The sequence below is a fragment of the Nematolebias whitei genome, chromosome 9, assembly GCF_014905685.2.
Source record: "Nematolebias whitei isolate Nwh7 chromosome 9, NemWhi1, whole genome shotgun sequence".
NCBI classification, from domain to species: domain Eukaryota; kingdom Metazoa; phylum Chordata; class Actinopteri; order Cyprinodontiformes; family Rivulidae; genus Nematolebias; species Nematolebias whitei.
Window position 1 is genome coordinate 35981829 of NC_056506.1, and position 23872 is coordinate 36005700.

At 39.3% G+C, this 23872-nt stretch overlaps 1 protein-coding gene across 1 annotated transcript in view; it reads left to right on the forward strand.

The window, feature by feature from the left end:
* The window catches only part of epha4b (eph receptor A4b), a gene marked incomplete in the record, with an annotated part of 121366 nt that overhangs the window by 45766 nt on the left and 51728 nt on the right, over positions 1–23872 (forward strand). The window contains 2 exon segments of the mRNA XM_037682299.1: positions 16820–16975; positions 22177–22512. Coding sequence (XP_037538227.1) covers positions 16820–16975; positions 22177–22512 — 492 coding nt within the window.

A 23872-nucleotide genomic window follows, 5' to 3' on the forward strand; every position in this document is an offset into this window, starting at 1 on the left:
GCTCAGCTGGAAATGAATTACAGTTCAAACTTTTGTTCTCAGGGGAATAAAGTATCACTTTGTGATGACAAAAATGAAAGTTATTGCTGGAACTCCATAAAGATTTACCCTTCGATGAATGTAGCAATGAAAAGACTTTGACCAGTCACGCCTGTAAACACTGAATAACATACACAATTATAAAATCTGTACTGAAGAAGGTTGAGTCGGGTCCACTGGATGGATTATTCTGTGTTGAAATGTTTTGTCTTTTATCCAAAATACTTCTTCAATCTGAGGGGCTACAGCTTCTCAGACTGAAGAAGTTTTTTGAAAAAAAATACGAAGCGTTTCAACAAAGAAGAATCCATCCAGAGGACCTGACTCAACCATGTTAGAGTCATCCACCTGGATTACTGAGCCTGCATCAGGATTATAAACTCTACAGATTTAGACAATATGCATCCTAGATGAACTGCTGCAACACTTTCTAACAAACATGATCAGTAACAGCATGTCTGTGCAAGAGACTGAGTTCACCAAATCATCAGTGAAACATCTTCCTTTAACTCCATTATCCTTTAACAACAATGTGTTTGTGACTGTGTGTATTCACATATGAACCCGCTTCTCTGTAATGTGGACTGTTGGGTAAAATGAGCAGTTTAATGTTGATCAGATTCAGCTTTTTGAATGTTACAGTTCCCTTCAGTAGCCTGTTCTCGCTCACAAAGACAGCCATGTTTCTCACATGTTTTCACTCTTCTCCTGGTGGCAGCTGAAAGTGTGTAGGATGGTAGCGGGAAGCTAACAGAGGGATTTATAGTCGGGATTTTCTGTGTGTGTGTGTACAGCCTGTGCAATGTGTGAACGTGTGTGTGAATGTACTGGCTTTAGGGCATTAAGCTGTTAAGGTGTCAGGCAGCAGGGTGTTATTACGAGCTAGTTGTACTTAAAGGACAAACGGATATACAGTCGGCATAAAGGCCAGTCATCTGTCCACCACCTGTCTGTGCGAGTGCTCCTCTGCCTGTCCAGCTTCAATCTGTCATTTATTTTCCACCTTTTCCCCTTTGTTTCTTCTTTATTCTGTGTTATCTCTCCTCTCCTCAACTCCATCCCTTTTCCCTAGCTCCCTTTTCCTCATCTCCTCGCTTTTGTGCTAGAATAAATTACACAAAATCACAGAAGGCTTAGACTCTTCCTATATCCTCCGAACACACATAGTCCCAGTCTACATCGCCACACTGTGCTGACCCAGATAATGTCAATTCACACTGGAGCTCGGAGCAAAGCTCCCGTCTCTGCGTGGCTGATCAGTGACCATGCGTACAGTGAGCTGAGCAGCCAAAAGCCACCTTATAGGTCTACGGTTGTGTGTGTAAGCCCCAACCAAACCTGAGGACAAAGGCGTTGGCTTCGGAGGAGCTGGATCTTGCATAGCTAAGCTGAGTCTGGTGCAGTGGGTTGAGCTGTGTGAACAAACCCTGGGAGAAAAGAAGAAAAGCAGGCCAAGGACTGAAAAACTGTTAATGCATGTTTCAGCTCCTTATATAGCTCTATTCCCCACAGAGAGAAACTGTGAGAGAGGGGAGAGGTGCAGAAGAGACGAGTATGTGGCCTTTAGGTGTAGTTTCCTTTAATTGGTTGAGTTTCGTGTGCGATTGAGTTCCAGTTAGGAATAAATATTTTTTGCACTCGTGGGAAACCTAATAATTTTCACATTTCTACAGTGTTAATTCCATCTTGAGTTTTCTTCGTTAGAGCAGAAGAGGCATGCAGCTGGTTGGTCTGCTGAGCAGGAAACACAGCGACAGGAAGGCAGTCATTGACCCCCCCCCCCCCCTCCCTCCCCTCCCTTCCCCTCTTTCTAGTTTATGGATGGCTTCCAGATGTATGATCAGCCTGACAGGATGATTGGACCGGCGCTGAACAGGCGTTCAATTCGACGTACAAATGTAACCGTAGGCGAAGTCCAATTTGTCGCTGTTTTAGTGCACATTACAGCTGCAACTTTGTTCTACAGCCAAAACGAACCATTTGTACGTTCAAAGGGGGTTTCTTTTTTTTTTTTTTTTTGCTGCAAGAACAAAGCAGGAACTTTAACAGAAACTGATAAGAGAAAAGACACATTCAGGGTCATGTTCAACTGTTTGTGTAGAGATCGCCTGATGCAGTTACAGAGACAGGTGCTGGTTTTACTTTGCCCTGCTGTTTTTTACTACTTATGTTATTTGCAGCAGGCAGCATCAACTAAATCGCTGCTCCATCTTTGGCAATGAGGAATTTGAACATCCTCCATTAAACTAAAACTGACAAACTTGATTTTGTGTAGAAAGATGCACACGGTTTTCCATCCTTTTAAACATTATCAATTCATATTTAACCAGCATTATAAAAATATTGTTGGAAATGTGTTCTCTAAAGTTTTTTTCTTTTTGTATTTATTAAAAAGGTACTCACTGCAGTGTCATAAAGACCAGTCAAAATAGTACTAAAAAAAAACAACAACAATAAAAACAAACATCCATCCATCCATCCATTTTCTTTACCCGTTTATTCCATTTTGGGTCACGGGGGTCGCTGGTGCCCATGTCCAGCAATCACTGTGCGAGGGGCGGGGTACACCCTGGATGGGTCGCAAGTCCATCACAGGGACACATAGAGACAAACGAGACAAACAACCATTCACTCTCTCTAAAAAACAAACAAACAAACAAAAATAAAAATCCAAGAAACAAAATCCACACAGCTGCCAACTACCCACTGTGTACATGTCACTCCTACAGAACATCTCACCACTGTCCTGCATGTCCTCATACATGTCCTCTTCACATCAATGTGAAGTACCAGTCTAACATTCTTCTCTGCCACTCCAGGTTTCAATATGCAATTCCACACCTCCTCCCTCTGCACCCTGCCATATGCTTTTTCTAAATCCACAATGAAGTTCTTTCTGACCCTCTTACTTCTCCATCATCATCCTCAAAGCAAATGTGGCATATGTAGTGCTTTTTCTTGGCATGAATCCATCCTGCTGCTCACAAGGAGTCACCTCTCTTCTAAGTCTAGCTTCCACAACTCTCTCCCAGATCTTCATCGTGTGACTCATCAACTTAATTCCCCTGTAGTTGCTACAACTGTGTGCTTTTTTTCCCCTTCTTCCAGCACACTTCTCCATTCCTCAGGCATGTTATCACTCTCAGTGTAAGTCAAAAACCTCACTGCCATCCCTCCAAGACATTTCCAAACCTCCACTGGTATGTCATCAGGTCCCATTGCCTTCCCCTTCTTCCTTCTTTTCAGAGCTTTCCAAACTTCACGGTCGCTAATCTTTTCCACTTCCTGGTCCACAGTTTCTATGACCTCTACTTTTCTTTCTCTTTCATTCTCTTCATTCATTAGCTCCTCAAAGTACTCCTTCCATCTGACCATCACACTCTCCTCACTTGTTAGAACATTACCATTCCTATCTTTAATAAGCCTAACAGCTGCACATCTTGTCCTGCCTGATCCCTCTGTCTCACCCATCAGTACAAGTCCTTCTCACCCTCTTTAGTGTCCAGCCTCCCATACAACTCATCATACACCTTCTGACATTTTTGATTTGTTGGTTTGTTTACAATCACATTTTTTGAGTAAAGTATAATGTGTACATATTTCAAATATACATACACATATTATACCATGTTCCAAGTAATAGATTAAATTTGAAGAAAAAAAAAAACAAATACTGAACCAGTAATATAAACAGCCTTAAAGAAGTTTCACAAACGTTGCATGTGTTTGATGGCTGAGATCTGTCTTTCAGTTGATTTGGATGAGTGCTTTGTTTGAACTGAGTGTCTACATGCATTTTGTTTTTGCATATTATTATATCTGGAAAAATACTGTAACTAACTCTTTCAAACAGCACCATTTTAAATAGTTCAGGTTTCGCTGTTTATGTTTGCATTAAGTACTTTTAATACGTATTTAGCAAATAAGAATTGTTATTCACAAAGAATTTGCAAAGAAGATCATGCTTTGCTGTTTAGAAAACACTAAATTAAGTTGAAACATTTCATATTTAAGTAAGTAGAAGCCCATTGTAAATTCTTATCGATTTCTTGGGGCCAACATAAAACAGTCATTATGTTCAAAGTAAATAAAACGCATCATTTAAAACAAAAGTTTGCTTCAAAACACCACATGCAAATATGGATTGTCTTGATCATTTTAAATGAATGATGAGAGCTGATACTAAAATAGAAGTGTTAATCATAAAGATTATTTCTGTTATATCTCAGAAATCACTGCATGGTTTCTTTCACACAGCTGCCTCTTTGTGTTCAAAGGACAACATTAAGCTCTTTGGATTTGATTTCCTTTTAAGATTGCTTTATAGAAATAATATTTTTGACAAGATTTATTCTGATGAAAAGCTTCTCCGGGGTCTAGTTTAGCAGATTTTCAAAGCACAAAGAGCACATGCCGTGGCAATTTTCCCAAGGAGGGACTCTTTTGTATGTGACACCCTTGACTTCCTGCAGACTGAATGGGTGCTGGGGCGCATGCGTAGGGAAATGGTGTATTTCTGGGAAGCTTCATTCACATATAGGCAGCTCTATAGATGTCAGGTGGTGGATAGCACTTAAAGTAAAGTAAAGTACGCATGCTCAGTTCAAGGGATCACATAAATAAACAGCTGGATTATTTTTATTTTTTGTTACGACTGTAAAGTCACTTCTCCATTGTTGACTACCACTTTAATCGTTTTGTTTCTATTCGGTTCTACTCAAGTGCTGGTGCGTCTCCATTGAGAGTTTGTGCCTCAGTCATTGGGAAGGATCGTGGGTGGGATCATGGGCTAGTGGGGGCTCTGGTCCCATTTAGATCCTTAACCGTTTGGTAGTCTGACTTTATCTTGTTTTTTATTGTTATGCTACTGTTTGTAAGTGTGTGTAGCCTTGTGCATAGTTTATCTGACACCTGATAAACTCATTCATTCCTCCTTGCTCTGTCATGCTCACATTTGCTCATCTGACAAAATTGATAAAAAGATTTGCATCTCATCATTCGACCATGATTTGCAGTTCTAGCTCAGCATTGTGCATGTACATTCAAAGATTCAGGAGGTGTTTGTAAGTACCGTCAATCCACGGACCAGTCAACAGCTGCAGTTTGCTGACGTCAAAATCACTTGCTGAGCTTGGCTTGCTTGGAACTGAGGCGGTTCCAAAAACCAACCAAGCTGGAACAGGTAATGGAGTCACATTTGGCCGATGCCGAGTTGCATGCCGAGTAAAGCCATGCCCGTGGAGAAGGGGCTTAAGTGATTTTTTTCAAGCTTAGTTTTTCTTCTGCTGCTTTAGTGAGTTTTACCTGCAAGGAGATCATGCTTTCATTATAAGCTTCTACCGATTTTAATCTAGTGATTTTAAATAACATAATAAAACAAAAAAAATGTTTTGCTTTCCGCATTTTTTCTCTACACAACTTAATGAAACTGGTGGGTGCAGCTACGATACAAGAAGTGCGATAATTTCTAAGCATTGTTCTGAGCTTTAACCACTGGAATTGTCGTGCAGGTTTTTAGGAAGCATTAAATAATTTTGCAGTCACTTGGGGACCCTGCCATTATCGACTTTTTGCTCAGTAATCGTGTCAGAGGAAATCTCCAGGCTAAAACATGCCAACTGTTCACGTCGAGGGTGGACCATTAAAAAAAACACAAAAAAAAACGAGGATCCGAGCTCTCTGTTCCTTTTCTGCCTTAGAAATGAATTATTAAGAGTGATGAACTGAAAATAACGTTGGTGAGGAGAAGAGGTTGCGCTGCTTCTCATACACGCACGCACACACGTACAATGCACTGGTCACGGGGCTGGCTGATGTCTGCACATTTACTGCAATGGTGTTTGTGTCCGAGTGTAAACGAGGAGACTGTGCAGTAACACTTAAACTTGCGGTTTGAGTGCACGGCGTATTTAGTTGCTGTGCCTGTCTATGTTCAAGAAAAATAAGATGGTGAATCTTATTTTTATTCTCAATAGCAAAACAGACAGAAGAATAGGTTATTCAGACTGTGAATTTAACTCCCAACAGACCTCTATAGGCCTGTCACATTCTCTCCTCTTTTTTTGTGTGTTGTTGTTTCTCTCTCCGTCCCTCGCCCTTTGACCCCTTTTACACACAAACACACACCTGGTAGCCATCTAATCAGTTTTTACACTCAAGATAATCACACAGATTTAAAATTAGAGAGCCATCAGCTTGGGTTACCACTAGAAAAGTCTGTGTCTGTGTAGAGTGTATTTTCTGTAATTGCACTGAAATTGAGCTTCCTCTCCTTCCCTGTGATTTTTTTCCCCCTCAAAGGAGTTTATATATGTGTGTGTGCCTGTCAGCAAGAGAGTAAATATTTGTGCAGGAGCTCTGGAGAAGGTCAGGGTCAAAGTATGACAGACAGCCCGCTGGGAAATAAAGACACACATACGAAAGCAGACTCGCAGAGACATGACTCAACTAGTGATGGTGAGAGGGTAAGTAAGACGGACGAAGAGGACACGTACAGAAATAGACAAACCATAAAGGAAGAAACAAAGAAATACAGAAAGGAAGAGAATAAGTTGGAAGGAATGCCCATTCCTCAAATTCTCCTTGGCTGCTTTCAGTAATTGGCTGGTATCTAGAGGACAGAGTAGATCAGAAAGCAGCCTGGGTGTACTCATTCGCTTCATGTAGTGGACAACACAATCTGTTTCATCTTCAGTCTCATCCTGAATTTATGTGTGTGTGGGTCAGGAAACCTGGAAGACACCAAAGGTAAAGTACGAGTCAGACGTGAAGTGTCAGTCACTTAAATTGTTTCTCACTGGGCTGTGACTGTAGGGGATTATCTGGGGACTAAAACTGTTAAAAAAAAGGCAAATTTTCAATTAGTGTCTCACAGAATTTTGTGCGTTTGTGACCAAGCAACCTGCAAACCATGCGTCTGCATTTAAGTGGTCAGTTTTTGACGATCATAGTCTGTTTTCATATGCACGACTTGTAAAACTATGCTCCAGACAGTGCAAATATTTTCATTACCCACCTCAACCTACATCTAATAACCTCTGCCTCCTTTGTACTAATTGGCACCTGCCCCCACTTTTATAATGTGATCTACTGGAGCACACTTTTGACATGAAGATCAGCAGACTTGGACCAGTTTATTAACTATTATTTATCCTTGGTGTGGCTTTTAGATATTCAGGGTTGTAGTTTTGAATGTTTTCAGTCATAAAAGAGCTCCTTTGCAGGTAGCATATTACAGCTTTAAAGTTGATGGGAACTAAAACTAAAAAGGGTTTGAGATTTTCAGGGACAATTTTGGGAAAAAAAAAACATGTGTGGCATAAATGTTTGAACATGTTAAAACCTTAAGTAACAAAATCTCAAGTTTCTACAACTCATGCAAAGAAATTAGACACCACTACAAACATGAGCAATTTTGGAGACTATTTGTGGATGTTATTTTTTGCCAACAGTTACATCCCAGTTCACCTGCTTCTAATGTTATCAGCCATTAAATGACCATTATTGTTATCATCCCCATAGGTTGGTTCAGACTGCCCCTCCTGCACCTCCTAATAGGTTTCAAGGTACCTTGTTAGCGCTGATTAGCATTGTTAGCATTGATAATAGAGTCATGCGATTAAGTTAAGAGTAAAGGGTCTGGGTTAGGCTTAGGGTCTGGGTTAGGTTTAGGCTCAAGGGTAAGGGGCTTAAGTTTAGGGTCTGTGCTCTGGCTCAGGTGTTAAGGTTAGGTTTAGGAAAAGTGTTACATAAACTAATACAAAAATTACTTTCCATTTTACATGCGTGCGAAGCTGCATATTATCAGCGATAACAACGTACCTTTAAATCTACTAGGAGGTCGGAGGGACAGTCTGAACTCAAGCTATGGATTTGATAACAAATAATCATGTCCATTTAATGGGCTGAAAACATCTGAAACTGCTGCCCAGTTAAGATACCTTTAAGATTATCTCCTATGTATGACAACCCTTCCCTCATTCAATGCTTGCTTGTCTTTAACAAATGTCTCCAGTGATTTAGTCTAGGTTTTACAGTTGGTTTATTATGATTTGATGTTAACGTTTTGCTTTGAATCGTTCTTGGATTTGGGTCATGACATAAAGATAGATAACTTTTACTAAAAGACTTTTATAATGTATGTGAATGCTCAAGTTCGGTGCCCTAAGACGACTTCTGTTGTGACTTGGTGCTATATAAATAAACTGAACTGAATTCAATTACCCCAACAAAATATACAGGAATGTTAACAGTAATTTAAGAAGTAAAGGAAAATGTTGACAAGTAAATTATCATTCAGTGCTTTTAGAGCCAAAATCCGACGTGTGTAAATCTAAATGGTAAATGGACTGTACTTATATAGCACCTTTCTATCTTATCAAGATACTCAAAGTGTTTTACACTACACTCTGTGTCCTCATTTACCCATTCATACAGCACTCTACTAGATCTATACAAAGCTAATTGTAAGCTAATCATTCTAAAGAGATCAGTGCTTTATCACATTCATACACTGATGTGACACACATCAGAGGCAATGAGGGGTTCAGTGTCTTGCCCAGGGACACTTCAGCATGTGACTGCTGGTGGATTTGAACCCCCAACTCTTGCATTGGAGGACAACTGCTCTAACCACTCAGCTACAGCCGTCCTACCGTCTATCTAGTTGGTCTCGTGCTGTTTGACTTATTAAGGTTAGCGACCTTAGGTGGTAAGGGAACAAGTTCTGTAGGGCAAACTGTGAAGAAACATAATGAGCATCATTAAAATGCACTGCAGTGTGATTTAAAACAATTTATTCATAATGTGCTTTTGTGCTCACTATTTTTGGCTTTCTCAAAGTTTGCCATTCTTTGAAAGATATAGACAAAAGATTCCCTTTCTTTGGACAGATTTGAAAAATACTTGAATCAAATCTGTTTCCAATCCACTGTATTCCAACTCATTGCCAAACACACACCCGCTCAATTAGAATATCTATTAGTGTAAATATCTAGCAGGTAACTACTAAAATTTACAAAGTTTTGGAATTGCATTTATATATTTTTGTTGAAAGTTGCACTTTTGGAAATAATTATGTGAAATACCTACCTATTTTAATTCATGATAAACACTGACAGCATTTGTTATCCTGAATCCTCTTATCGTTGAGAGAAATGGCTGAAGGCACAAACAGTTAATAAAGTTCTTCAATTTATGCTCATCTGATAACTTTAAAACCTTCATTCTGTTTTGCTCTCTTAAATTCAGAAAGGGAGGGGTGGAGTCCACTAACGTCATTGCACGTACAATGACTCACCTACATGTGTCTTTCTGACATATGAAACACTATTTAATTTTCATTAGCTTCAGTGCAAAGTTCATTTAGTATGATGTCAACCCGATCAGAAGGATTTTCCACGGGCATGTACATACAAGCTCAAACACACATAAACACACACACAGAGGCCACATCGGTGGCTCTGAATGCCGTCAGACTCAATCTTGTTAGATTTCTCCACTGACGCTTGATGTATCAATTTTTAAATACTTTGCCTCAACCAATGCCTGTACACACACACACCACACACACACACACTCCTGTTCAAAGATACACTGGCTGCTCTGTGCTTCAGGAAATGTGGCACTCGAGGGGTACTCGAAGGGTTCCATCTTGAAAGCCTGTTGCCATAGTGACCATTATGGAGCTCATCTCTCGTGGGCCTGCAAGCTTTGTACAACTTCACTCCCTACCAACTGAAAACACTTGAGTACACACAAACGTGCACATGCACACACAAGCGCGCAAACATTCTGAATACATCCCCCCACACCTTTCTGCCAACATACACGCACACACGCACATAAATACACTCACAAACAGTTTCTCCTCTTTCTGCCCTTTATGGTAAAGCCGGCAGCGAGCCAATGTTTGACTTTAACCAAGTGCGACAGAAAGCAAGAGAACAGAATCTAATTTGAAGGGGCAGTGGAAGAGATCGCTTTGTTGCAGAAACACACAGCTGTTGAGAAGTTGCATGTTCAGAGCTTTGATTGTGACCATAATTAAGACAGATTGACTTTGGGTCTGAGACGGCAAGTTTGTCATTCTGTCATCACTTGTGTCTAAATCTACACAGGCCTAAGTGGACATTCACAATTGTTATCTATCTATCTATCTATCTATCTATATATATATAATTTTATGTTATTCAGTTTGATTTGATGCCCACTAAATGGTGCTAAAGCATGTTAGAACCATTATTCCATTCTTTTCAAACTTAAGAGTGAACATTCTAGGCACTACAGAACCTCGAAACCTTCTGTTCTCTGGTCCGATTACTGCCTTTTGTGTAAGTGTCTTGTGTAGTCTTATATCCATAATTATATTGCACATGACCTCTAAAGACCCAGAAACCTCTTTTCCTTTAAATCGCATTATTTTTTAGCCTCCCGTTAGATCAGTGGAAAAGAAATTGTGAATAAAATGTACACAATCACCCACTAGCGGACATTTATTAAGACATCATTAGTCAAATAACATTTTAATACTTTGATTTTTAAAAGGCATACTTCTATTGTATGTAACTTTATTTTTGTGCTGCTCGTCAGATGAAATCAGAAGAAATGAAAGACCTAGCATTTCTTGATGGAATGCATATCACTCGCTGCATTTCATGCCAAAATTTTAGAATAAGATCTCCTTATCTTCAGAAATAATGGAGTTGCTGCCATTTAAGACAAACTTTGAAAATAGTGTCATGTGCAATGTCATAAAATATTATGAAACATCACTCATAGTATGTGTTGATAAAGACTCTCATCTACTGCCACAAAAAATCACTCAGTTTCTGTAAAACTGGCTGAAATGTAGCCATTTTGTTGATAAATGATGATAAACAAAAAAAGTTTGATTCCTATTTATTCTAAAAGTTAACGAGTTGTAGATTTACATACAATGATTGATTTCTGTAAGTGTCCTTCTAATATGTTCCACAATTGATGAGATATTTTGCTAATAGTCAAGCAGGTTTTATTTCAACAGTTACAGCAGAGCAAGTAGCAGTAGATAAAGATAAGATAAGATAGAACTTTATTGATCCCGCAGGAAATTGTTAGCCACCTGACACTGTTGCATCTTTGAACCACAAAGTGAAGTAGTAACAGAAGCAAAATGGTTAACATGTGAAAAGCTAAGCTAGTTTTTCAGTTCAATTATGTGGTGAAGTGATGATATTATGGTTGACACTGACAACTCAACTGTGAGATTAAAAAACAACAAATAGGCTCATTACTGAGGGAAGATCAGTGATGTCACGACAGCTTTGCATTTAGTTTAAATAATTTGTGAAACACAAAGAGGATTGATAGTCTGAGTTAATCTGTCAGATTCTAAAACTAATGCAAAGGATATGGCAATAATGTTTTGAGAGCCATGTCATAGGAGCAGAGTTCTGCTTTTCACCTCTTTTGGTTCTGGGTTTATCATGTTCAGTAGTTAGTTGAACTCAGTGTGCAGACAGACACAGAGGAACTCAAGGGTAAAATAAAGAAAATGTTTTTATTTAAATAATGCAAAAACAAAGGCTGACGTGGCAGCAAAACACATTAACTCAGGGAGACACGGAGGACGAGAACATGACTGGCTGTAGGAATAATCCACATACAGGGAGCAAATAAAATGACAAAGCACTTAAAGGGACACTAACGAGACACAATGACAAACACCTGGGAAAGACAATGAGTATCAGGTGAGAGTGGGAGGAGCATGAGGACTGCAAACACTGGGAAAGCTGAAAACACCGGTAAAACAGACTCAGATAAAACTAAATACAATCTTCACAAGAAGTCCAAAACACCACAAAACACAAGGATCCTGTTAGCGATGCTCGCTTCATTTCTAAAAGCTCATCTGTGTGGGGCGTGGCCGGCACATCTGTTCACATCACAATCATGTGTGATTTATGAATGTTTAAAAGCAAAGTAAAGACTACATGGTTTTTGTGGTCATTTAGTCAAACTGTTACAGACACGAGCACAAGTATAATCATTCCACTTCGCTTTTTGTCAGCAAGCAAATATTACAAGTTGATATTTTGTAGATACATTTTTTGTTTAAATGTCCAACAACTAAAATTTATTGGAAAAAATTTCAGCTAAATATTCCGGTTTTTATACCTTGTTTGATTTTTACTGATTCCTGGGTTAAAATGTTTTTGCTTTTTTGTATATAAAATTATTGTTTTATATTACGTACTGGACATGTAATGTTTAAAATGTTTTTGAAAACTTTTAATCTGAAAAGACCTGTTTGCTGTTGTGGAGAGTAGAGTTGATATGTGTAAAAATGATTAGGAATTATCATGTTGCAGGACAAAACCCAAAACAAGGTCAATAGAAACATTCGCAGGCCCAAAATAAGTGGAATATTGTAGGAACTGGACCAAGAGAATCCAATCAGCTTATGTGTGTTGTGTTTTCCCAAAGGAAGAGGTTGGCTTGTTCCCCTCTCAATCAGTGCCTGGTGACCGGGGGTATGTCTTGAGTAGCAGTACTATATCATATCTAAGAGCTATCGATTGGCATAAATCCACTGACCCTCTCTGGTGACCAGATGAATAATTAATAAGACACTGGATCTGAAGATGCTTTTTATCTCCACTGTAACAAAAACACATATTGAACACAATCCAAATACCCCAATTGTGACGACTGCATGCAAATTTAAAGATGGCTCAGTTTTACTACTCGTGTCTCTGATGTGTATATGAGTGTAGACTTTCTGTCCCTTTTTCAGATCTGTGGTGAATCATTAATCATAAGGGAACCAAGTCGAGTAACACATTTCCCGTGGGGCCAAAACTGGGAGTAGCTCTAAAAGAAGCAAGAAAAGCAAGAGAAACTGAGGAGGAAGAAGGAGTTTCAGAGAGAAAAGGGGGGAAATGGTGGTGAACGTCAGGTAGACAAGCAGAGTGGGATTCAGCAGTTTAGGAAAATAAGGTTGCGTTTCAAGCCAAGCCACCATTCTTGCAGAAAGTTTTGATCAGGCAGTTGTACAGACGCCAGGCCTGGCATGAGGGTGCCCTGTCTGTCCTCTAGCACCGGGATCCTTTGTGCTTCTCTGGCTGGACTGCCAGGACTCTCCGGATGCAAGGTCTCCAGAGAAAACCTGCTTTTCCTCCATGCTCTTACAGCGCAGCCAATAGGAACACGAACACACATGGTCACCAGCACAGCACACAAGCACCCCATACCTTAGAATCTGACAGGATGGAGGAGAGACAAAGCCCTCTGAGAATTATCACTCCCTTTTCTTTCCTGTTTTCTCTTCTGTTCTTCCTGCTTCTTTTTCATCTATGCACACACACGTTTTTTTTTTTTTTCCTGTGTTCTTTCAGGTCTTTGGGGAATTGTACTAGTGGACTTTGCTTTCCTATGATGAATGATTTGCCTAAAAATACTGTCTGTATGCAAGCAAGTAACACATCCAGGTGGAAGAACTTTCAACCAAAAAGAGAAATCGCATTACTTCTAGGCCACTTTCCCTCTACCGCTATCCCTGGGTTAACAACAGCATTGGATATACATGAGCGTGTGTGTTTGTGTGATAATCTACAGCTTTTCTACGAGAAGTGACGAGTTGCTTGATTAAATCCATGACCTTCACCAGCAGCACAAGCAATCAGGAGGCAAACACACACGCTCATACACCTGCTGCATACTTAACATGCGCTTGGTGCACGAACATGTAATCAGCACCTGGTGGCATCTGTCGCATCATTGATCCACAGAAATATACACAAGGCACCTATGGAATTGCATTGGCGACACCCTCACTTTACTCACATAGAGTTTTGTACACTAACCACATTCACCACTGGGAGAAATGGCTTATCTGGATGGGAATATTGGGCACACAAATGTATAAATAAATACATATGTAATCTAGAGTCGGATTACTAAAAGCAAAGTCAAGAATTCCATCTCGTTAACTATGATGCATGAGGAGAATCATTCAAGTCCCCGGTCTATTTCCATAGGCTGCTCCCATTGAGTGCTATCACGGTCTCCCTTCTCAGTTTTATGAATTCTCATAATGACTAATAGGCAACCACTGAAACAGCAAAGGCAACAGTCATATTAAGTTATTGTGATCATTACTGTGACTGTGGCTATGGATTTTTGTTACACTGCTAGTAGATGCTTATATAACAGCTATTTTGCTGTTGCATTGTGGTATTGTACGGTAGAAGTGTGCAACCTTTAGTTGATGTAAAATGATTTTATGTAGGCCTAATGTCACAACATATTCAATCAAACTTTGTTTTCTTGCTTTTTGCCATAGGTGCTGCACGAAGCATCTCACTGTTTGTAGGAAATCTTTTGTAGCACAGTTTTGTAGTTCAGCCTTTTTTGCTCTTCTTCATACTTAGATACAAGCTTTAAGATGTTTTTTTTTTTATTTTGTACAAAATGAATTTGTGTGGCAGGAAGGCAAGATGATAAATTGAGCCTAACATTAAAGTATAATTTAAAAAAATAACCACCCTGTTTTACAACATTGACTAATATAAATTATTATTCTGTTAAGTATTCAATAACCACTAAATTACACTTAGGTTTATTAATGTAAAGAAAGTGAGAGATGATGCATCTGTGTCCAATTCCACTTCGAATAAAAAGCTAACAAATAAAAACAATTAAAAAAATGTTGATGCATGGGACTACCTGAGGTTTAAACTATTTTGAGAGAAAATATAAACAGGAATAAAATAAATTTTAACCTTAAAGTGTCAATTTAAATCCTAACAAGGAATTTTGTACGATTTATCACCTCAAGAAGTTGGAAAAAAATTAACTTGGCATGATTAGAGCGATGGGGTTCCTGACACACAAAATGGTTAGTAGAAACAGTCTCAAGTTTCATTCATCTACCTTCATCTACCTTTAGACAATGAAGTCAAAGACTCAAGGATGTAAATGAGATGGAATAGATTACAGCAAGTTTACAACTCTTAATGAACAATTAGTCACAAAAACTGTCTTCTGTCACAAAGTATTTGAGAAAGAACTGAATAACCCAACTAAAAAATTGTACCCATAAATGCAAAGTCAGACTGAATTAGACCTCATGATTCTTTATTTATTTATTTAGCCTTCATTTACACATGTAGTCTCACTGAGTCCATCCATCCATCCATCCATCCATCCATCCATCTATTATCTTCTGCTTGTTCTGAAGCCGGGTCTTGGGGGCAGCAGCTTGAGCAAGGAGGCCCAGACGTCTCTTTCCACAGCCTCCTCTTCCAGCTCTTCTCAGGGGAGCCCAAGGCGTTCCCAGGCCAACTGAGAAACGTAGTCTCTCTAGCCTGTCTTGGGTCTTCCCCGGGGTCTCCTCCCAGTCGGACATGCCCGAAGCACCTCCCAAGGGTGGCGCACAGGGGGCATCCTTACCAGATGCCCGATGACTCACTGAATCACAAGGACTCATTTTCAAGAGAGACCTGTTTGGGAACAGATGGTGAGAGTTAAGGATCTTGCTCAAAGGCCCAGAGTGGCATTCAAAAAGTGTTCAATACAAAAACAACTGGACTTTATTTGTAACAGGAGACGTTTCGCTCCTCATCCGAGGAGCTCTCTCAATTCAGTGAGCCCAGAGTGGCACAAATGAGGGTGGAGGGAGGTGTGGATGTTCCACTTTTTCCACCAACAATTGATGTTATTGGTCCAGGGAGTCAAACCGGCGACCTTCCAATCACAGGCCCACCTTCTCTAACCTCTGCGCCACCACTCCCCCATGATGGGGGGATCCCCCCTCCATTCCCCCAATAAATCATCTAGAAAAAATATACTCATAAAAAATGCAAAGAAAGAAAAGCATATCCACCCTTTTTATCAACAAGATGATGTGTGCCTCTCAAATATCATTCCTGACAATGGTTGGTCCATTGAACTCGTAACATGTCAGCAATGTGCTTTAATACATGAAGGATGGATTGAACATGAATATTTGACTTCTAGTAAAGCCTTGGTACACACAGTCTTCTGTAATGTAGCGGTGAGCAATAGACTGTGGTTTGAGCTCTAGTTAGGGTTCAGTTTTTATTTTCTATCTAATATTTGAGCTTCTTGTAGATGGCTGTAATGTTTAAAAGGATCTATGATAAGTAGAAATAATACATCTTGTAGGATCGTTCCAGTAGCTCGATTTATATTAAGACACACCACAATGAATCAATGTGTCTGAAAAGTATTTTTGTTTGATTTGGAGTTATTTATTAGATGTATGTCTTCTGTTTGTTAGCAAGTATTTATTTAGAGACTAAAATTCTCATAAAGTTGCTATAGGTCTGTGACAATTATTCATTGACCACAAAAAATATCAAACCAAACCAAATTCAATTTATTATGACTTACTGTATATCTTGTAAGTCACAGGACCGCGTGACCCGGAATCTGAATCAAGCACTTCAAAACGACAAAACATTACTGTGGGATGGGTGGAGAAAAACATTCTGTGCTTCTGTTTAGTTTTGCTAATTCATCTACCTGGTGAAAACAGTAATAAAGGTTTCATTTGCATTTAATTTTTCAACAATACTTTGAATGTATGTCTTAAGCAATCTGCCAAAGAATCTCTTATTACCACCCCCATGATGTTGCGTTAGATTAAATGTCATGTATAGCAAGTCAAGTCAAATATTGACATGTCTTTTTACAATTGTACTGTGAATAAACACAGTGTAGAGTGATTTTTTTAAGTATGCATGTCATCTAAACCTTTTATTTTCTTATTTTCCAGCATGCAGACCTGGAACCTATAAAGCTTCAGCCACAGATGCCTACTGCACCAAATGTCCTCCTCACAGCTCGTCCCCTCAGGAACAAGCCACTGAGTGCATTTGTGAGAGAGGCTTCCATCGTGCTGATTCTGACCCACGCTCAATGGCCTGCACTCGTGAGTAATGCAAACGCTGGCAGAAAGTTCACTCACATGGACATCTTATTAGTCACCATAGATGTAATCCTCTTTGTGTTCACAATGGTGCAATGTTAGCATGTTGATGCTTAAACTTTATTATCATAAATTAACCTGATGTTTTTTTGTTTACTTGTGTTTACCTCCACATACCTCCACTTCTGCTGCTGTTCTGCAAAGTACACAAACACATTCATGGCTATTAGCTGTGTGAATACAGTACAGCCAAAATATTTCACAAATATGGCTGACATGCCTTTAGAAAGTTATTGATATTTCTATTGCTTTGAGTGTTTTAGCATATCACACACTCCTACATGGCCTGAGGGGTTCGACAAAATGCTCAGTACAAAAGACTGAAGAGCCGAGACATAGAATAAGACAGAACATGGTGTTTTAAGGTAGGAAAGGACAATGCCTTGTTGGGCACATCAGGAAAGAAGCACAATGCACAAAAGTGCACACATACTACACACATACACACATTCAAACATGGACACCTACACCCAAACCCATTATCAGGTTATGGTAGATTACGCTCATTAATTGTCGTAGCAGGTGAGATGTGGCAGGTGTTATCAGCTGGAAATGAGTAACAGTCTTTTCCAATGGGTATGCACTCATACACCCACCCATCCATCCACCCCACACACATACACACATACTCCTCTGAATGGCGAGGTGTACAATTTCGCAGTTTAAAGGTGAAAACTTTGAAAAATAGAGCAGGTGACATAATTAGTCATGTAGGCATGGAGAATGACATTTGAAACCCAGGCGAAGAAATGAGTAGTTGGGGTAGGGGTGGGGGGTGGGTGGGGGGGGGTATCAGGGTCTTCTAATCTAAGTGTCATAAAAGTGTCATGAAAGGCTGATCAGGAGCAACGATAATGACGGACTGTTAAGTGGTTGTGGGGGGAGGTGGGGGATGGGAAAATAAAAGAGGCAGAAAGCCGCTAGCAGCAGACCTTGTTGGCAGATTTATGACCGACAGCCTCAATTATACCCAGACTCCATCCCCCATGCTAAGTTGCCCCTGTCTCTCTTGCATCTTAGAAAGACTGGATACTGGAAAGCAAATCAAAAAAGTCCCAGGCTCTGCTGGTGGCACCCTGGGGCTCACTGCTCAGTCAGATCTTGACGAGATGTCATGTGAAATGGGCATCTACTGCAAAGAATGTCTTATGGTTGAGATACTTGGCCCATGCTGTGCTGTAAGCAACAGAAATCAGAGAGTTCCACTTGATTGCTTCCCATGAAACAAGAATAACATTGTATAGGCATGCCTTCACATTATGAGTTGGAATTTTTTTTCTGCTTGTTACACCTTAAGCTAGATCTTCTTTTTTTTTGCATAGATTTTTCAGTCCTGTGACTTACACGCCGAAACGACTTATATACATTTTTTTTTCCCATATTCATAACGCAATTTTTAGTGGACACTTTAAATTTCTAAGAACTGCAATAGCGAGTCCTCCCATGCACGTTCGCTTCATTCAGCTGGTGCAGGTGGAGGAACGCTGGAGAGCTAGCACCTCCAGCATTGATGGTGGATGGTGTCGCACCGCCCAGGCGAAATGAAGCTGTTTTTGAGCATTAATGTGCATTTATTAAGGAAGAGTTAAACCGAGACACACCTTTGCTATAATGTCGAGTAAACAAATAATTGTTTTTAAGTGTTAATCTTGTTAAATTTCTAAGAACTGCAACAACGAGTCCTCCAGTGTGCTTCACTCAGCTGGTACATGCAGAAGAATGTTGGAGAGCTAGCAGCTCTGGCAACGATGGATGGATGGATGGATGGATGGATGGATGGATGGATGGATGGATGGATGGATGGATGGATGGATGGATGGATGGATGGATGGATGGATGGATGGATGGCACCACTCACGTGAATTGGAACTGTTTTGGCCATTAAATAAATGCATAATAAGCACAACAGGTCAGTGGTGACGCATAATAAATGCAACTTGTACGCCGGAAAATATGGGACTATAAGAGTCATTATCAGCAGCCTAGGGTGTTATTTCAAAATCAACAAAACAAGGAAAAATGTTATTTTACATCTGCCTGCTCAAAACTGTAATTTATTGAGTGAAAAGCACCTTGAGATGGTTGTTTTATTGCTGAGGGTCATTAAAGCTCTTTAGAGAACTCTGAGCACCATGATGGCCAATAAAATAAGTGCAAAGCTTGCTACTTTTGGCTCTCCTGCTTACTGTGACAAAAAAAATAAAAATATGTGTAGAGTACTGCAGAGTGCTGCCATATTTTAGCACTTGGTCCCGGGACCTTGGGGCTCCCAGTGTGTGAATTGATGACTGCATCCCTTTTGCATTAGAGTATTCCTGGACGTAAACATTGGACAAATGTGCAAGATACACCTCTGACCCCAAAATGTCATCGTATTTTCATTCATTCACTCATCTGTTTGGCTTTCAGTTGCGTCAGATATGAGAACTAGTTGGTTAATTTAGACATTAAAAGTATAGGGTTTGTTAGATTTAGGAAAACAATGAAGTCTGTGGATAATAAAACAGTTTTACTACAGAAAAATGTAAAATTGTGCATTTTCTAGGCTACTATGTGAAATGGTAATTTTATAGGTACAGAGAATATAAAAAGGATGAATAATTTAATCAAGCATTTGAAGTACTCAAGTTGAACAGGATACATTCATCAACATTCAGTTTGTGTAACTGACCTTGGTCTTTGCTATGGCCTGTTTAAAGCGTTACTATTTCCTCTAAATGGCTCAATCTCTTTCTGCATGTATTTGCTTGATGCTGTCACCTGAATAATGAAGAACTCCAACCGTATCCTTTTATTCTATTTCTAAGGTTGTTTGGTTTCCCAGTTGTCCTGTCAATGGGTAAATTCCTTTTCAGTCAACCAGGTGATGGCCCAGGTAGAGGGGCAAACATGTATTTATTTATTCTCTCTTTTTAAAGCATTTGTTAGTGGGGGGACGTATCATTGTAAATTGTGGGTGACTTGTCATTGCAATCTAAGTTTATTTTGCCGTTAATATTCATTTGCAAAAATGACAAAAAATCTGATACCCTGGCTGATGTGCAGCTTGAATTGGAGTTCAAAATCTGATAAGCAATGCCCCACTTTGTCAGTTAAATTGAAAATGGTGTGCAGTGCTTGTTTCGTTCAGCTCCCCAGATTTTCTCAGCTCCTTCACAACAAGATTCCATCTGCTCATCAACTCACCTGCTTCTCATTCTAGTAATCACCCCTCCCAGTTTAAATGGTTCGGTTTGTCAAGATCATTGTTAGTGTGTATTGTTTGCCAGCTCCATGTGATCTGTTCCCCAGGTCATCAGGTGTTCCTGAGGAGCATGCCTCTAGTTTACTCAAGCGTGTGCCTCCAGTTCCTAATGTTTTCTTGTGGATTTTCTTGTAGTTTTGTTTGCAGCCTCGCCAGCCTTTTTTATTGTTACTAAAGTTTTGTTCTTCATTGAGCTTCCTCACCTTAGTCTCTGCATTTTGAGTCCTCTTCTCATTAATATGACAAGGAATCTTGATCAAAAACATTATAACTAACACTGTGCAAAGCATAATATAGTACCCATTATCAGGGAAATAACAAAGTTAAAATACAAAACAGAATTGATTATTTAGTCATAAACAAATCCAAATGTTAATTTTTTTTTTACTTAGCTGAGAGTAAAAATAAGCGGAAATCTTTAATCTCTACCTCAAACTGGACATTGGATTTCTAAGGTTACATTTCATCATTTTAAGAGACTGTGTTATTTATTTGATCAGTTTGGACCTGCAGTGTATAATCAAAACTTGACATTGATCAAAATCAAGATGTAGGAATTTGTCTTGTCTAACATGAACAAGGTGCTTGATTCACACGCTAATTGTGGAGAAGTCACAACTCAGAGGACGTCCACCTCAAAGAAACGGTGAACTGTACACGTTCTGCCACCAATACAAGTAAAAGAGAATGCACAAGGCAGACCACAAGTTTGTTACCCCCCAGGGGTTCACAGGTACAGAATCATTTCGAACAATCAGTTAGAGCAATTTAGTGCCCTGAGATGACTTCTGTTGTGACTTGGTGCTATATAAATAAACTGAATTTAATTTAATTTAATTTAAAATGAGAGATTGTGTTGCCTTGTGTTGCCTCTTTTAACTCCATTAAAAATGCTGTTTTAATGGAGTTGGCTCAACATACCTCTGCAGTTCGTCACTCAGCGCAGCTAAAGACAAAAGACTCGAGGCTCATTCTGAGAACAGGATATAGAAACAAAAAACCATATCTTCTATGAATGCAACAAAACCAAAATGTTCTGGAATCACTTAGAAAGATGGATCACACTGAAAATTACACTTCCTGAATCTATTTCCAGAGACATGGTAACATTTGGAGTATTATTGGAAAACAAAAAAAATGGAACTCGGTTGTAATTTGATATTTTGTCTGGCAAAATTCTTTATTCATAAACAGAGAGTGCTAAAATCATCCCGTTTTTAACATTTTTTTAATCTGAATTCCAATTATATTTGAAATCTCTTAAATATATTGAAACGCATGAAGACCTGTATGAAATGTTAATGGAATTGCCCACTAAGGCATGTTAATCCTAACCCTAAAACATATAACCCCTTCTTGTAGTTTATTTTATTTCTTTTTTCTCTTTCCTTTTTTTTCATATTGAAGTCTGCCTCTGTTATGCCCTTTTTAGAGTTACACTATTGTGAATCGCCATATTTTTTTGTACTTGTTTTTGCTAAATAAAGTTTTCTTTATTAAAAAAAAAGACTCAAGGCTATGTCGAAGGCCATCAGTGGTCTTTGTTGCAAGCATGGTAGTTGGAAGTGCATTATGGGTAAAGCAGGTTTTCCAAAAAGTAGAGAATGGAGATAATAAAGAACTCAGTCTATGATACTACTGCACTGATTCAAATACTTAGTTTTTACCTTTTAAACAGTCTTTGATAAGGTACAGTGTTTAAAAATAAAGCAAGGGCTTTATTACATAGATGACTGCAATCTGTAAGGACAGGAGAGAAAATTAGATGATTGTGTCTATTAAAAAAACATTTTCCAAAAGGTTCAGTGAGACTTTTTATTGATTAAAAACTTTTTTAACTTGTTTCGTTTTTAATTTTGATAACAAACTTTCTCTTCTCTACATCATTTTCATCCAACAGGTCCTCCATCTGCTCCAGAAAACCCCATCTCTACAGTGAATGAGACCTGCGTGACCTTGGAGTGGTCACCGCCCAGAGACACAGGGGGTAGAGGGGACATTGCCTACAGCCTCCACTGCAGGAAGTGCTTCGGTGACGGCAAGAAGTGCACGCCGTGCGGCGGCAGTGTCCATTTTGTGCCAAGACAATTCGGCCTGTTGTCAGCCTCTGTGTTGATCACCGACTTACAGCCGGATTCCAACTACAGCTTCACTATTGAGAGCCAGAATGGAGTGTCAGACTTAAGTCCAACGCCCAGAGGAGCTGTAGTACTAAACGTTACAACGTCACAGACAGGTGAGAATGGACACATTTACTGGCGACTGGGTAACGTCACTTTTAACCATCATACCATCAGTTAAAGATTACTGTAGAAAACAAAACATTTTTAACACAGACAGATCATTTAGACAAGGTTTAGTGGGATTTTAGCTTGATTTACGTTTAAATACTGTCAGTAAATTTCTACATAGAACAAGGTTGTTTTTTCCCGTCTTTTTTCTTTCATTTTGAACATACAAAACACAAAGAAGAGAAAACAACAAAAACCCTCCCACCTATTCTCTCTCACACTAGATCAGTCACACATACAGTACATAAATTAAACAGGCATTGACAAGTTTTCCACATACAACATAAAAGGCTGTCACATGTCCCAAAATCTTTTAACAGAACCCTTCAGGGTATATCTTATTTTTTCTAGATGAATATGATACATCAACTCTCTTATCCAATGAGCATATGCTAGGGGGTGTGGGTCCACCAAATTGCACAAAAACAGTCTTCTGGCCAGAAGAGAGCCTAAAGCAATCACATTCTTCTCGTACTTGCTGAAGGACGTCTCTACAGGGATCACCCCAGTGGGATGAACGGGTGGGTTCATGATGCGTGTACAGTTTTTCCACATATCCCAGGGAAGGTGTCAAAGATAGATAGCCAAAAAGTCTACAGTTTGAGACAGATCCAGAATGTATGCAGGAGTGTCCCTGGAGTTTGTTTACAATGATTGCATGTGGGGTCCAGGTTGGCCTTGATCTTGGACAACTTGTCTTTGGACCAGTGCAACCTGTGCACTACCTTGAATTGAATTACAGCGTGTCTCAGGCAGACTGAAGATGAGTACATGTTCTTAATGATCTTTCTCCAGACTGAGTTTGATATGGATTCTTCCAGGTCCATTTCCCATTTCAGTTTAAGGGAGTCCAAACTGGTCCCATGGTATGTACTGAACAGTTTATAGGTCTTGCTAAGTACCCCCTTAGTATCAAACCTTAATTCCAAAATCTTAACCACAAAATGTTTAGAGTGGTGCAAAGGAAAGCAATCAGTTAGACCTCATTTCAGAAAAACTGTGACTTGTGTATATTAAACTTCTGTACCAGTGACTCAAAAGAGGCAAATCTACCATCAATATAGAGATCATACAGGGAATGCACTCCCCTCAAGCCCCAGGTGTTAAAAGCTGTATCATATACTATATAGAGAACAAGTTTGACCACATATACTAGTTTTTTTAAAGGAAAAAAAATACATTTCAGAAATGGTTAAAGTGTAGTAGTATGATGTTACTATAGCACTTCGAATTTGCTGCTATGATGAAATATGCCCAAACCACAAAATGACACCTCTACGTCTCTGCTTGCACATGTATGTTCAC